This window comes from Paramormyrops kingsleyae, chromosome 3, assembly GCF_048594095.1.
Source record: "Paramormyrops kingsleyae isolate MSU_618 chromosome 3, PKINGS_0.4, whole genome shotgun sequence".
NCBI classification, from domain to species: domain Eukaryota; kingdom Metazoa; phylum Chordata; class Actinopteri; order Osteoglossiformes; family Mormyridae; genus Paramormyrops; species Paramormyrops kingsleyae.
In genome coordinates, this window is record NC_132799.1 from 4,698,900 (window position 1) to 4,714,828 (window position 15,929).

The 15,929-nt window shown below is 46.1% G+C and overlaps 1 protein-coding gene across 3 annotated transcripts in view; it reads left to right on the forward strand.

Moving 5' to 3' along the window:
- slc8a1b (solute carrier family 8 member 1b) overlaps window positions 1-15,929 on the forward strand; it is a 94,614-nt gene that overhangs the window by 72,711 nt on the left and 5,974 nt on the right. For all 3 annotated transcript variants that reach the window (XM_023796269.2, XM_023796268.2, XM_023796270.2), the window contains 2 exons: window positions 4,328-4,467; window positions 5,748-5,847. In XM_023796269.2, coding sequence (XP_023652037.2) covers window positions 4,328-4,467; window positions 5,748-5,847 — 240 coding nt within the window. The remainder of the gene's footprint in view (window positions 1-4,327; window positions 4,468-5,747; window positions 5,848-15,929) is intronic.

Sequence of the window (15,929 nt, forward strand, 5' to 3'; positions counted from 1 at the left end):
GCTGTCTGCAATATTGATTATTACATGAAAGAATTCACACATCTACCTTGAAATTTCTCAGCTTTAATAAAAAATTATCGTCAGCTTTATTCTTATCAGTCATCTGGTAATAAATATGTGCAACTAGTGGTACATATTTATCTTTTAATGCTGTTGATTACTCAGGGTAAAAATCCTTATGTATTTGGATAGCATACCCCGGTCTCAGACACAGCCAATGAGGGCCCACTGACCTTTGGTCACATGACAGGAAGTGCAGGACGCCATGTGTACGTGCAATGGGAAGACAGGGCTAAAATATGTGGAAAGTGCCCACTCCAGCCCCTTCCTTCTTGCATGCTTTTCCTTCCCTGTTTGGTTATGGTTTTCCGAGACAGACTTTGCTTTATGTTTCTTTTCCCTCCTTGCTTTCCTTGGTCCCTTTCCTGCCCTGGTTTCTGTCCGTGTTTCAGCTGTTGTCCCAACAGGCGTGTTTCCGCATGATGACTATAAGCTTCTTGCTCTTCAACGTTTGCTTTCGATTTACCTCAACAGTTGAAATGCTTGCAATGCCTTTTCTAAAAGATGACGTTTTTGGTGCATGCGAATGCAAATCGCTCTCGTTTTCCTGCAAGATTATATGGTTATTTTAATATCCCACATATATTCTTTTATTGTAATCTAAATGTCTTTTATGTGTGGATTAGTTACTGTGATCCTTTAAAAAAAACAATATAACGTAAGATGTATACATTATACCGTTGAAAACAGAATTACTGATAATCACCATTTTTGGTTCACCATTTCCCATAAAAAGCCAATTCTTCTACTCAGAAAATCTTGTGTTGGTATGCAGCCCCACGACAGACATCTCCAATCGAACCCCTGTGCCCAGATGAGCAAGCGTCTAGACTGCAAGAATCACGTTGTCCCCCATAAAATGTGCTTGTTGACCCCTCTTGATACCCCCCATCAGAGCTGGTCATTGCCTATCGATTGCAGTGTCACGGACACACGACATCACCAGCGGCATCACCGGGATTCTCATCTGCGTCGGTTTTTGATTGGGGGAGTTTGGCGCGTCGGTTTCCATCGGGCCTTGAATGGTCGTCTTCTGCTGCTGATTGAATTTGCCCACGTTGAGGAGTCACTTTGATTTTTTTTTTTTTGCAAAACAGAGATTGGTTTTTTCACAGATTCCCCCCCCCCCTCCACCGTAGGCATCCAGCAGAGGACAGCCGTCCTGCCCAAGGTGCCCCCACCCTGTGTGGTGAGCTTCCTGGAGTGGGCTGTAGGGCTGCCCCAGCACCACGCTGGTTAAGCGGTTATGGAAAATTAATATTTGGATGATTCACTGATGTCCTTCTCTACTAAGAAGAAGAGATGGATGGAAAGTTAATCCATTACTGCATGGCTCCGTGTTCTCCTGGTATATCTGCGCTGGACCCTTCCAATTTCATGGCAGATGTTTACATAGAGGAGAACTTGACAGGAAATTCAGTGGGATTGAAACGTTTTTAAAAGAACGAATGGTTTAAACTGTAGCTATTATTGTGTCACGTTTAAAAATGTGCTGGGAAAGAGATGTATTTTTTTTCCTAATTTCCCAGTGCTCTAGTGTTTAATGTTATTCCAGCTACTACCAAAATTGGTTTAGTGACAGTATCTTTAATGTGGTACCATTGTGCCTTTAAAGAAGCATGTGACTGGCAGCGCGTGATGTCATTATAAGCGACTGAATTAACCTTGAGTGGACCACAAAAGCACAGGAATGAACACATTTGCATTTATTTAGCAGATGCTTTAATCGAAAGCGACAGACTTCCTGGGGTAATTGGGGATTAAGGGCCTCGCTCAAGGGCCCAACTGTGACATCACACCGTCGACCCTTGGATTTGAGCCACTGACCTCCCAATTACGAGCAGAGCGTCCTACTCCGCTGAGCCACACGGCGTCTTACTGAGGTGGAAGTCACACGGCTCAGCCCTACAGGCTGTGAGTGTCTCACTGACCTCACAGGAGGCTTCCAGCTGTAGTTCAGTCACTACACCAGCTCAGCTGCAGCCCCTCTGTACAGGACACATCTCAGAATCTCCATCACCGCACGCCATTCCCCGACATACAGAACCACCCTCAAAGAGAAACTCCCCCTTTCATCATCATCCCGTCTGGCTGTCATTCCGATGTTCGCAGAAGGCTTAGGCACGATGTCCTGTAAGATCCGGCGCTATTTTAACGGCATTTTTCCATTTTTTTCTGTCCTCGCGTCAGTGACTGTTGAACTGCTATCGCAGAGCAAGTTAGCAAGGGCAGCAAGTAGGACATGGGCTCCTGACCTGGGTCGAGTCCCAAGAGCAGTGCCGCTGTTAATGCCCTTGACCGAGAAACACTCCAATAAAATATCCAGCAAAAAGGAAACAGATGGATGAATGAGTGAACGATAAAGAGAAACACGCCCAGTGGATCATGTCCACGCTGTGGCACGTTAGAATTGAACTAGTCGGGCTATACACAGTGTTTTCGGAAGGTCTGATATATAATGTCATTATATAATGTCATTGTCATGCATGTCATTTTGGGGATGATGTGCCCACGAGGGGGCAGGATCTACTGGTGACAGCAGAATTCCCAGCGGTAGCAAGTGGTTGAAGGGGCAGCACCATACCAGTGAGTGGGAGTCACAGTGCCTCAAATAAAGAGGGAGACCTTCTGTCTTTGGATTGATCTGCTGGAACAGGGTCTGGTCAGCAGACGTACTGGGGGACAAATGTGCGTCAGGAAATGGCCGCCTGAAACTCTGCGCTCCGCTGACTGGAGCGGGCTCCCTGTTGCCAAGTCGGACAAGTCCAAAAGAAAAAATGGACTGGAAATGCCTCAGAATCCGGACCTCCGTTTGGAACTCCACCCCCCCACATTTACCGTGTTGTTTTGCAAAATGTTTATTTCTTCATTTTTATTTTCCCAAGTCTGCTTTTTTATATATATATATTTTCCTGGCCGGTTTCCGCAGGTCTATCCTGGTCTTCACGTTTCTTGCCAAACTCTAGCAGTGGATGGAGAGTGATGTCACGTAGCGCTGGGCCAGCATGCCCGCCTTGTCGCTGGAGAAGGGCGTCATGGCCGCATCATCTCTCCACCCTCATTTATCAGAGCAACAGATGTCTGCTTCTTGAGATGTGGCTGCTCTAAGTCCCCCAGCCACCTTGAATAAAATTGTGGCTTTCCCAGTTTCATTTCCGATCAGCGGTCTCCGCACAGTGTCGACTTCTCTGTCCCACTAATTGTATTTCCCGCTTCCTGTTTTTTTTTTATTTTTTATATTAACTTAACTTCTGAAGGGTCTCAGTAATTATATTTGACAGTCACGAAAAAAAAAAGCTTCCAATTCAAGCAGACTTAGGCTCAACTGGTATTTTGCGATAGTTTCATCTGTATGAAGACAGGCAAAAAATAAGCTTTGGAACAATGGAGGCGGTTGGCTCAGCGAAATCCAGTGTTTCTGGTAATAAACACTGTGGTTTCTGTGGCTCTGAGGCCTGGCGTATGTTTATTAGGATCTGGTGTCTGCCAGAACCCAAGAGGGTCGGCAGAACAAGCTTCCCTTTAAAGGGATTTTGAGTGGGTTTATCCAGTGGACGACCTGCTGGGATTCACCACAAGTCCATTTTGCTCTGGAAAAGTGAATCGATACCATGGTTCTGAATCGAAACCTCCCTGTCCCGTCAGCTTTTGATCGGATCAAAGGCCACCGAACCTGTGTGGGTCTGTATTCCTGGGGTTAGATGTTTGGAAGGCCTTGGCATGGTATCTACTGCCCTCCCATTTCTCACCTGCTTCAGAGGCTTGGTTCCAGCGCCACAAGACCTGCTGTTTCCACCCTTTATAGCTGCAGAACTTTCCGCTGCGCGTGTGACTCAGTGTATCCCGACGACGAGTCCACTCCCTCCCACACACCAGCCGTCTCCATGGACGCTCTACCTGGGTTGTATTCATCGTAGGCTCCGCAGTTTGGTTTGGCTCAGCTGCTTGCCGTCTTCCCACTACCACTTAAGAATCCAATCCTCCCAGCTTTTTGTTATGCGTCCGAACGACATATGAAAAGGCTTTGTAGCATTTCACATCAAAGGGCCACAGCACTGTGCACTACAGCCAAAGTAGCCTCTATGGGTTTTGTGGGAATTAGCAACCTGTACTCCAGATCTTTCACCGCTCTTTTGGCTTGTTTGACATTTGCACCAGCTTCTTCTGGAAACTCATTCTTGTCTTGCCAAATAAGTGGCGCGTGGTGATGACCTCACTCGCCTCAGGGCCCTGCTAACATTCCCAGCGGTTCTGTGTCCTGTTGCAGAGGAAGGGGAGCCAATCGGTGAGGAGGAGCCCCTCACCGGGAAGGACGAGGAGGAGCGCCGCATCGCCGAGATGGGCCGGCCCATGCTGGGTGACCACCCGAAACTGGAAGTGATCATCGAGGAGTCCTATGAGTTTAAGGTAGCTCATGGAGTCCATGCTCTTAAAACTCTCTTCATGTCCCTCCAGCTTCTTCGAAAGTCAATAAGGCTTGACCTTAGCAGAGGGTAGCAACCAACTTTACCCAGACTTTCTGAAGCATGGCTGTTGGTAAAGGTTCTCAAATTTACACACTCTCAAAAAATTGTGAGATTTTTTTAAGCTTATCTGTAATTTCCTAAATTCTCTATATATAATGTCTGAAAGATACATGAAAGAAATCAATGGTCCCATCCTAATGTCAGAATATGGACTGGGTGTTACTCAGTTTTCTGCTTGAGTTGACCAGAGCAATGTGATGAAAATTTGCTATATGCAGTGCATCCAGAATGTACAATTGGCATTCATTGTACAGTATCGCCCATCGTCTCCCCCACAACCTTTCCTGGCTTTGACATCATTCAGCCACTGATTATGTGCTCGACTGTCTATTGTTGTCATGTTTTAACTTTTAAGGGTTAGTTTCTGAATCCCCCCCCCCCAAACTTTGAAGGAGTGGGCTTGTATTTCTGACAGTGTTGTTTGTATTACGATGAATTATGCGCTGTAAGCTTGGCTCCTGTCAGCCATTCCCAAACACGGCGCTGATATCTCGGTGTGTACATGCTTGCACTCTTATACAGAGCTTATGACAAATTAGGCTTGACTGAGGTATTAATTAAGTGCATCGCGCAGATCCATCATGTGACCGAAAGCATTACTTAAGATCTTGCTGCAAACATACTGTGATACTTATTCGTGATGCAGTATATTCCTGTCATTTGGGAAGCTTTAACAAAACATATTTACTGATTTATTTACATGAATCATTCTTTTGATTATTCATTTAAGGCCCACAGATAATAATCACTGAGTAATTGAAATGTAATCATGAACACAGTATTATTCATGTTATTTATGTATTTCTTTTTTCTTACTACAGTCGGATAATGAATGTAAGACCTCGGCTAATGCATTTGATTTAGCGTGATGAAATGAAAATGTAATGAAAATCTATGAAAATAAAAATGCAAGGGATTTGTCCAATCAACAACTCCATCAGGCCTAATTAATGAAGAGTTCAGCTGGGCCAGCACCCAGGAGGAGGTCTGGGGTTGGGAAAATCAGCATGTTTTCGCATCTGCCTTGCAATTTCACCCAGATGACTCACTTTAATGCCAGCAAACGATGGTCGTGATGTATAAATGCATCAGAAACTGCTTGAAAGGTTCTGGGTAAAGGAGCTCCATCCAGGGCAGTAAAATGGTGGTGTTCTCTTGCAGAACACTGTGGATAAGCTGATCAAAAAGACGAACCTGGCCTTGCTAGTGGGGACAAACAGCTGGAGGGACCAGTTCATCGAGGCCATCACTGTCAGTGCCGGTGAGTATTCTTTCCTGGGACCAGTGGACAGCATTGAGGTCAAACTGATACACCTTCTTGTAGCATTTGCTGGAACTGCACTTGCAATACCACTCTATTGTATTAAGCGCCCTCTAGTGGTACCGCATGGATTGCGAATTCCCAGGTGCAGATACCCTTTTGTTTGGAGGTCTGCATTAGAATTACGGTGAGTTTGTGACCTACAATGTGTCATGTCCTGTGACCTACAAGACCTCTAATGGCCCGAGGAATCTCATCTGGTGAGTGTTGATAGCTGATACATCTTCCTCCTGTATTTCGCGTTTATCTAGCGCGCCTAACGGAGCCGTAGTAAAAGCCTTGTTCATGATTCTGTGCCCTAAATTGCTTTTCTTTACCGAAGTGGAGAGAAAGCTTACACCCTCATTCTGCCATCCACAGGCAGATAGGGGAGTCACCGGGTTTCCGTGTGACACACTCTGTGTGGGTTCTGTGTGTGACGGGCACTCTAGGGTGGCATGCGCCCTAACCTCAACTTCATTCATTTCCCTCAAAGGCTCCAAAGACACATTTCGACATGTCATTGCAGGAGGTGTCCTTTGGTGTCACTTGAGCTGAGCCAGCGGTGTTAACAAAGAGGGACAGGATAAGTCACACAGGGAAGGGGTGCCCACCGTCACCTCGACAATCTTTAAATTTGGGAGTATTTCAGTCATCAGGGAAAAATGAAGTACTTCTGGCTCAATGTGCCATGAAATATTTTTGATTATTTCTAGCGAAATGCCTCCGGCGCCGCACCCCACCCCCAGTTAGCATCAACAAAGCCGAATAACGAGCCTCCCTCCCGACGGCGAGGCTGAACCCTTCCTGACCTCCGGCTCCCCCCAGCCAGCCAATAAAGCAGCAGGACCATAATCAGTTGGACGTTCTACCACAGATGATGGGTGTTCTTATTGGGTCAATGGAGAAAGGAAGAGTCATTAACTGTGATGATGGTGGTCCCGACGTTTATTTCCAACATGGGCAAATACGAGTTATGAGTGACTCCCTTCGGCCTTTAGGTAGCCCCCGATGTGTTTTTTTTTCCGCCAGGGTGTTTGGTGGACCAGGACCTGTAATGTTTTCTGGCGAAGCCCAGTTTCTGAAGTGGTCTTACAGACATGTGACTGTAAAAAGCGACCAGCGGACAGAAGTATATTTCAGGAGTGCCCCCTTGTCACCGTCGGCCCGCGAAAATGCTGCCATTTCTTACAGCCACATTGCCGGCTCCTGGATGTGCAGCTGCTTAAAATTCACACTGAGTCATGAATAATTGACTCCGGCTTCTCCTCCATCCCAGTATCTCTGCTTTCCTTATATATTTTTTTCTCTCCAGATGGTAAAATAATTGTTTTTTGAAGCATAGGGAATATATGAAAAGCTGCAGCGTGTGCGAGTGTGGGGGGGGGGGGGTGTTGGGGTGACAGGTGTACTTAAAAAGGAGAGAGTTTCGAAAATAATGAACGGTGTTCATTAAGCACATTAGCGCCCTAGAAAACGCTGGGATGAATCAGAGGCGCCGGATCTGCTGACCGTTCCTACCCTCAGCTTAGTGGGCAGTGAAGTTAATTTGCGTTTGTTTGCCTCTTATAGGGGGCCGATGACTCACATGCTTGTCCATGATCTTCTCTAAATATGGCTTTTTGAAAGTGCAGTTAAGTGACTCAGAGCGTTACACCTGATAAACTTCACTGTCCATATATCGTATTGAGAGATGCAGTCCCGTGTGTGGTCCTCAACACTTTCTCTAAGTGCAAACACAGACAGATAACCTGCTTTTTCCGTGCATGTCCAATCAGCATGCAGCGTGTGTCTGCCTTATCGTTTGCCATTGAGTCTTGATTATGCAGATAATCAGTTCCCAGAAAAAACCTTGCTGGACAGTTTATTGAGGAAAGGTGATGATATTCCACAAAATGATCTTCATTGGGGAACAGCAGAGTCTACTGATGAGAGAAATGACGCTGTTGACATGCAATGGGTAGGGTTTATAGTGCGCTGTCAGTCACTGCCTCATTTAACCAAATTGAGATCCCACTCAACTACCCAATGATAAGAGATCCCGTTGAACTAACCGTTAAGTAGCAGATGAAGTATTCATTGACCGTCCACAATAATCCCACCCTGTGGAATTTGACTAACTTCTAACTTCCTGATGAAACACAGCTAAAAAAAAAAAAAAACACTATCGTGTTACTTTATCCTGACACTGAAGTGACAGCTCAGCCAATCAAATTTCAGTCAATTTTTATCTGCAAGCAAAGCAGGGTAGAGGGAGGAGAAGAAACAAGGATGGTCTAAGGATGATCTTGTCTACCTGAACATGCCTAGTATGAAGGAGGTCTTGCCTCGTGTCTTTGGTTAAATTTTAGACTCTGCGTGAGACGTTGTCGCCTTCGGAAATTGCAGTCTTCATAGGCGCTTTTTTCTTAGCCCAGAGCTGGACGCTGTCCTTGATCTTCCTTTGGCAAGGCGGCCTGGAGATGTGAGAATTGTGGGAGAGACAGCTAACGGCTCAGGGCTGCAGACTCACCCGAGAAGCCTGCTGCTCTCTCTCCAATTAACACGGACAGCGGGAGCCCGGCCAGCCTGCTGCTCTGACTCCTCCCGCGCTGCACTCTGTGGTCGGGGCTGGCAGGACAGCGCAGGACTGGCCACCAGAAGCTTTACACAGGTCCGTTTGTGGGCTGGTGGGGGCTGGCCAGCACAAGAGGAACATGGCCTGTTTGAGGTTTCCTCTGATGGTGGGGGGGAGCTTATTTCTTTACGGAATCTACAAGAGTTGCATGGAAAGCGGCATGGAAAAAAGGCACCCCGCCTTATCAATCTCCAGGGTTTAAATTAAAACTGGATAAGGGAAGAGATTATATTAGAGAGTATGCCCACTAGAGTATTCAAGTATACATGGATAGGTGTGAGTGTTTCTGCATGTGCGTGTTAGGGGGTGTCTGTCTGTACATACCGTTTAATACTTCAAAGGCTTGATACATTGTTCCATACGCTGATTTAGCCCAGCGAAATGTTTAGGTCACACAGAAACTAGAGGATTCTGGGAAGGTTGCGGGTATTTAAATATAATTCATTATGTTCACGCGCTCCAACAATGAAAGGGCCAACATAAATATACCCTTAGCACACAACAGCTGCTTCACGTGATGTTCGTAATGTACAGCTAACGTGTTCCACAAGAGCGTAGTGATTTCAGTCCCGCTGATTCGTGACTGAAGTAATTCACATTTTAATTCACATTTTCTCATGTTCAGGGAACCCCCAGGTGACTGCCCTACCCCCCCCTCCCCCCCAGAGAGAGATGAGCCCCCCCACCCCTAACGGTGCAGTGCTGCTCGGGGGACACAGTGATCCGTGAAGAAGGGTGCTGGGAATGTTTATGAGGCCTCCAGGCCCCAATCTTATTTTTGCTCTTCAGATCCTGCTGACTGCAATGATAACACAGGGAGTCTAGGACAGGGACAGCAAACCAACATTTTTCACAGTCCGTTTTTTTTTAGGTTACGGTTGTTGTCAGCTGCCACATACCCACCTCCCCCCGCCCACCCCTTCCCGCCAATGCGCTGTGAAAACGATGAGAATAAATAAGATTTATATCAGCATGTATGGAATTCTGGCCATGTACTGATGGCGGGGAGCAGGTCCGATTCACCCCCCTCCGCGATGGAAGCAGGGGGTCGGGGTGGTGCATCAAATACACCTTCCCTCCTTAGCGGGACGGTGAGTTTAATGGCGTAACGCTGTGCCCAGTGTTCCCAATCACTGTGAGGTGGCCTTGCAGTGGGCAGACCCAGTGGGAACCTGGAGTTTCACCCAGAGGGGGTGGGAGCGATTCTCACTGTACTGGGCATCAGTAGGTCGCTCACTTACAGCTTCGGGCCGAGACAGAAGAGGGGAACGGGAGTAATTGGGGGTTTACCTGGCATGTCGGGTTGCCCCCTGGGCACACACTGACCGACGGGCGTGTGAGGAAGCCCCTCTTTTTCTCCATGCTGTGGTGTTATCTTACCGGGTGCCCTGTCGTGACTTTGAATTTTTAAAATATATTTACAGGAGATGTGCCCCTATCTCCCAGGAATGGCGTAGGAGCGTTTACGCGCCGTCGGCTGTGTTCTGACTCGGCCTGGCGTGTTCCCCATGTCGCCCGCTCCTTGCTGTTCGATTTATTGCGGTCGACGGGTGAACGGGAGATGAGAGCGATTACACAGGTGTCACCCTTTCCCACCGCTTCACTCTCCCGAGTTCTGTTCGGGTGCCGGTAGGATTCCTCAGAGACGTGACGGTTCTCGCACACGCAGTCATCAGCTGTGAAGTCACCTGCTGACTCCTGAGTGTGGGCGTCATGGTAACGCATGCATCAGGCAGAGAGATGGTCACCATCAGCCATCCGGGCCAGCAACACAGAAAAACATTAGTTTCATTATATTAAAAGGTTCAATCAAATCACTGAATGTAATTCATGTTTTTACCATTTCATTTTTTAATTTGTTCTTCATTTCTCACTCTAATATGGGAATGTTGTCTTTGTACACCTGTGAACACATAAGCCAGCAAGTAAAATTTTCTTTTTCTTTTTTAAAATGTTTTTTTTTTTTGTTTCTCTGCTTGTCCATCCTTTGCTTTTCTTTCCTTTTGTTATTTTTTCCTCTGCCGAGCACATTTGAGAGTCAGTGCCTTGTGGCATTCTGTGTGATTTCAGCTTAAATTTGTAAAGAAACGACCTTCAGTTGCCCTTGACTAATTCACGTTGTGAGTCACTTACAGCCGGTCTGTTTGTGCAGCAGAGCCTGTGTCAGGGTTTAAGAAGTGTGACCAACTCATTTTGAGAATGTACAGCTTTCTGGAATGCAGAGCGTGTCTGTAAGCCCCTGAAATCACGGTGTGACGCTTGTTTGCATTTCAAACGACTGCACGCCTGGACTGCCACTGGCCTGAAGATGACAGCTTTCCTCTGATTAAACACAATTAAACTGCTGAGAAGCCGTGTTCAGGCTTATTTTTATTACGAAAAAACACATAAGCTTCCCTATAATTAATTCATTATGATAATATTGTCTGACAAAATAACACTGATGTGTTTGTTTTACTTCCTGCCTTCTTAGCATAGTCTAATAACTGGCATTGTGCTGTAGGATTGACCTTTGCCCCAAGGCAACATTGCACATATTATGACCATGTGACCGGCCCTGAAAGTTGACTTTGTATGTATGTGTGTATGTATGTGTGTATGTATGTATGTATGTATGTACAGTATGTATGTATGTATGTATGTATGTATGTATGTATGGACCAATGGGCTGTGTTTAAATTAGGAGACACGGTGTAGCTGAATAGTCTCCTCCTATGTATGTTGTTAGTATTTCCTATACCAGCTATTGTTATACACACAAAAAAAGGACTTTGAAGGCTTTTGCTGCCTTCAGAGAAAGGAATTGGGTTATTCAGGGTATAAAATGTGAGTAAACAATAGACACGTTTATGACGAAACTCACAGGATTCAGAGAACTGAGGTCTGGGGCAAAATGTAGCATGTAGGTAATTCTGTGATTGGGTCATTCGTTTCGTCAGGTCATGCCCTGGCTGTGTGTGTGTGTGTGTGTGTGTGTGTGTGTGTGTGTGTGTGTTCCTTTGGGGTGTTGTGGTGGATTGTTGCTTTATGATAAAGTGCCCTTGTTGTCTGTCTGCCCTGTGACAGACGGCGGTGTCTCGTCCCCCTTCGTCACACCCCTGTGTTTCCTAGGATAGGTAGCAACCTATTCATTCTACCTGTCAAAAAATGTGTGTATATACAGTACAAAGCGTACAGAGGCTTCTGTCTCTCTGCTGCAAAGGCCTCGATCCCCTGGCGCCCAAACTCATTTAAAAATAACCTTCTTCTATCTGTGCCGGAGGTCCTCAAAGCCTCCCTCTGCCGTTTCAGACAGCGGACAGTCACAATGCACTTCACTCTCGGAGAAGCACGCAGCGGCCGCAGCCCCGATCTGCCGGTCCTTCCACTGGCATCCCGCCCGCGTTTTCGCTCCGTGGAGAGATAAACGTTGTGTGGGAATCAGCGGGCTGCCTTTCTGAGCTCCTTGGATGAAATAATGAGCTGTAGCGTGCCTCTTGTCACATAGTATTACTATAAAATATCACAGTAACAATGGTGTCACCCTGCAACTGGAATTATAATTTCCTCTGGGGGGGCTGTACTATAAAGATGATACTGAAAAGATGATAATAATGAGGATTTTGACCTGATTCCTTCATGTGTTTCAATCTTGTCCCAGATTTCAATACTTTACTATAAGATATTGTCTTTTTAGGGTAACTTGTCTCTGTTTTAACAATCATTTAATTTTAGGATATTCGATTGAGGTCAAGGTCTTTTGCTGTTGTCTTTATCTGGAGAAGAGGTGGGGAGTCTTAGATGGAATATTCTGGCAGAACATTGCGAGTGCAGGGGAAATGGCCACTGCCCTGCAGGGACTCCGTCCCCCAGAATTCCACTCACACCCACACAGCTGTGAAATTTAAAGAGCCGGAACTACCTGCTATTCAGAATTGTGGTCTCTCCTCTCTCTCCTGTCACAGCTTTAACGGCCTGTTAGTCATTTGTCATAATTCAGTTTAATTTTCCGTAGGCCTGATGAACTGTCACACCCCAGAAGTGCACCCTGTGTTGCCCAGTAAATTTGTTGCAATCCTCTGCATTGTCAGTGACAGCCACAAAATTTTACAGTTGCTCGCTGCCGCCCTTGAGGCTAATGGCTTGAGGCGCACAGACTGAATTTATTTACTCATTTTTCAATCGGTCCCATAGTCAAGGTGACTTCCTTTTTTTAAATAAAAAAAAAAAAAAAACGTTTACGCAGCTACAGTAGCACTCTAAGCAGCGATGCAGCAGCGCAGTACGTGACCCGTCTGGTTGCGAGTCCTGTCCCTTCATTAGTATTGCATTCTGCATGCGCGTCTGACCCTAATGGAGATGCAGGTGTATAATTGTGATAGGAATAAAAGCAGTGGGCAGATGTAATTACAGAGAGGGTGTGGGGGCCGGATTCTGGCAGGTAAGAACCATCTAGAGTTAGTATAAACCATCCTTTTCGTATTCAGCCTCACCTACAAAGGAGGAATTTATATTCTCTAGTGGGCATATGAAATATGTTTGGAAAAATCTTAAAGTTATGGATTTGTTTTTTCCTCTCTGTTTTTGTGACACTCTCCCTTTCAGGTATCATCTTTTTAAATTGAGGAAGAGTTTTTGGAAACTGGAGGCCTACCGTCTAGGAGGCCTACCAAACAGCGCCTCCAGGTGGGAGATCCAGGGGTCACTACCACGGATTATTAATCAGTCCGTGCCCCATCGTTGACTAACCCCCATAGCCGGCCAGCTAGACAGACACCATGAGAAATACCCAGTACTTTCCATCTGATGTTTAATTGTTTTTTTTTTTCCCAACCACAGCAGATTTGCCTAGAGGGCCATCAAATAATCTGAGGCTTGAGCAATAAACAAGTGGTGAAGCTGAATCGATCGGCTTCATTGTCGGCTTTTCGGTAGGAAGGTTCTCCGTAGCGGACCTCTGAGGACCAGAGGAGGTGTTTGGCAGGAGGTAGCATGAGGAAATGAAAGGACAGGAAGAAGGGCAGGGCCAGCCTCCTGCTCGCCTCGGGGGAGGCTCAGTCGCTTTGCTTGGCTGTCGGATACATTTTTTAATTGCTGCCCCCCCCACACACAAAGCACCGTTACACAAGCCATGGTCTCAATACTCATTTGATGAGAATGGAGGGATAAAATTATACAGGTTTCCCTTATTCGGCTGTTTTCCTCACCCGGTCTGTGCCTTCGTGGGCCCCGAGGCAGACCTTAAGGCAGGCCTACGTTTATTCCGGAATGTACTAGCATTGTCTTTGGGCTCAGCGGGCTCTGGCTGGGGGGAGGAAAGATGATTGTAATATTGTTCTCATTGTTCTCATCAGCAGGGTAATTGGCTAAGCTATCTCACCGCTGCTCTGGTGTCTAGCTCCGGTACCTGGGTTTCTCTTCTTGCCAGCCAGAAGTCTGTGAGTAACACTTCAGTGAGCTGGACTGGCAAGCCAGGGAGATGTGAGTCCGGCCCGTCCGCTTTCAGGCCTGTGCCTGCTCGGCACTGCGGTGGTGCCATTTCAGTGCAACGACTTCCTTGCAACCTCAACGTGTGAGCTTTGTCATAGCTGATTGGTTGGTGAGCTTATAGCTGATTGGTTGGTGAGCTTATAGCTGACTGGTTGGTGAGCTTATAGCTGACTGGTTGCCAAACATTCTTGTGTTTTTATGCCCCTAAGCAAGGCTGATTGAGCTGTCCAGGTTTTGTTCACGATTTGTGACTGCAGTTAACTTTTCCTTGTGTTCCTCTTTCTAGTCATCATAACTCTATTGTGATAAATGACTGTGAGGTTAGTTTTGGATGTATCAGTTCTGCTTGCGGGTGGAACTAAATTTCTACTAGCTGTATCCACTAGTGTATGGACACCTGAGATACATGAGCTCACTTCCGGTGTTTGATGGTGCTAGATGATTGGAGGAGGCAGGACAAGCAGCAGACCCTATTTGGCGTCTGGTCAGCCCCAATATCTGAGAGCTAATTAAACATAATTTCTTTGTATTCTGTCATAATAATGTGTGAAGTAGTTTCCGTAAGCCATTTGGTTATCTTTAAAAACTCTAGACACTGTTTTTGCAAATTTTTTAGCTATGCAGTCTTTAGTTGTTTGGAGATGGTTACAGTGGAGCCTGCCACAGTGTTGTTGTCATTACTGATGCATTTTTTGTGGTTCTGTTGACTTGGATGTGTTGGAAGATTTTCACTGTAGATAAGCCAGAAGTCCTGATGGATAACTAACCTGTTTTGGAATGAAATCAGCATCTGTCAGGAAAAGTCTGTGTGCCAGGGAGCTTCCTTCAGTTTGGACAAACAACGATCACTCTGTAAGACAAACAACGGGTTCTTCATCATTTTATTCCACTGCAAACTGGCCGGACACCCCTGTCCCTGATTCATCAGTGGAACCACCCACCGAGCAGCTGTTCTGCACTGACCATGACCCTGAACTGGAGAAGAAAGCAAGAAGGTTTTTTTGGATATCTCACTTCTTTCAAAAGAATGTCCCGTTAACCTGTCAGACGTACCTCGAAAACCATTTTATTCTCCCGGGGAATTTCCTTCTCTCGTTCTCGGTGGGATGTATGATCCCCCTCACACAGGAGCAGTGGGCCAATCGATTCCAACAACTGGAGAATAACCCAACACCGCTTTTATTCCTTTGCTGTGTCCCCATCTTGCAGCCAAATCTGTGCTTCATGATTGCAGCCTGCTTCTGTCTCATTCCCCCTTGTTCAGTTTCATTCCTTTTTGGCAGGTCAGTACGGAAAAAACAATATAACACTCAACAGCCCCATTTTCCACAGATATATTGAATTAATCTCTGGACCAATGTGGTACCCTCACCTGCTTCCAATCAACCACCATTGTTCTGGTTTCAATGATAAAATATCCTGTCTCAGTGACTGCAGACCAATTGCATTTGAATCCTTCACTCTCTGTCCACTATCCAAGCTGTCAGGGATCATCTCCTGTCTTAGCATAGAGTGCTAACAGTTTGGTAGACATGGGTCTTCACTGCATCCTTCGAAATCTGCCACTGGAATCCATATCACTGTATCTGTGACCTCCTCACCAGTAGGAGGCAGTAATCGCTTTTGGAAAAGCATGCTACCGTAAAATTATTATGCCTTCTGTGCTCCATTATGTGCGATGTCTTCACAGTTACACTTCAACAGAGGTGGTAATTCAGGTCCAGAGGGTAAAACTCCAGTCCAGGATTTTGCTTCAACCAACCAGTTGAGTATAAAAAGTCACAGTCAGAGTACTCAGCTGGTTGGTTGAAACAAGATCTTGGTCTGGACTTTTACTTACTGGACCTGACCTACCCAACTCCACTTGTTGCTACTGGCTGTATGAAGTCCACAGTACCAGTATCATAAAGGAACCACTATCAAAGAATTTCACTGAATTAGTTCAGTATGCCCTCAG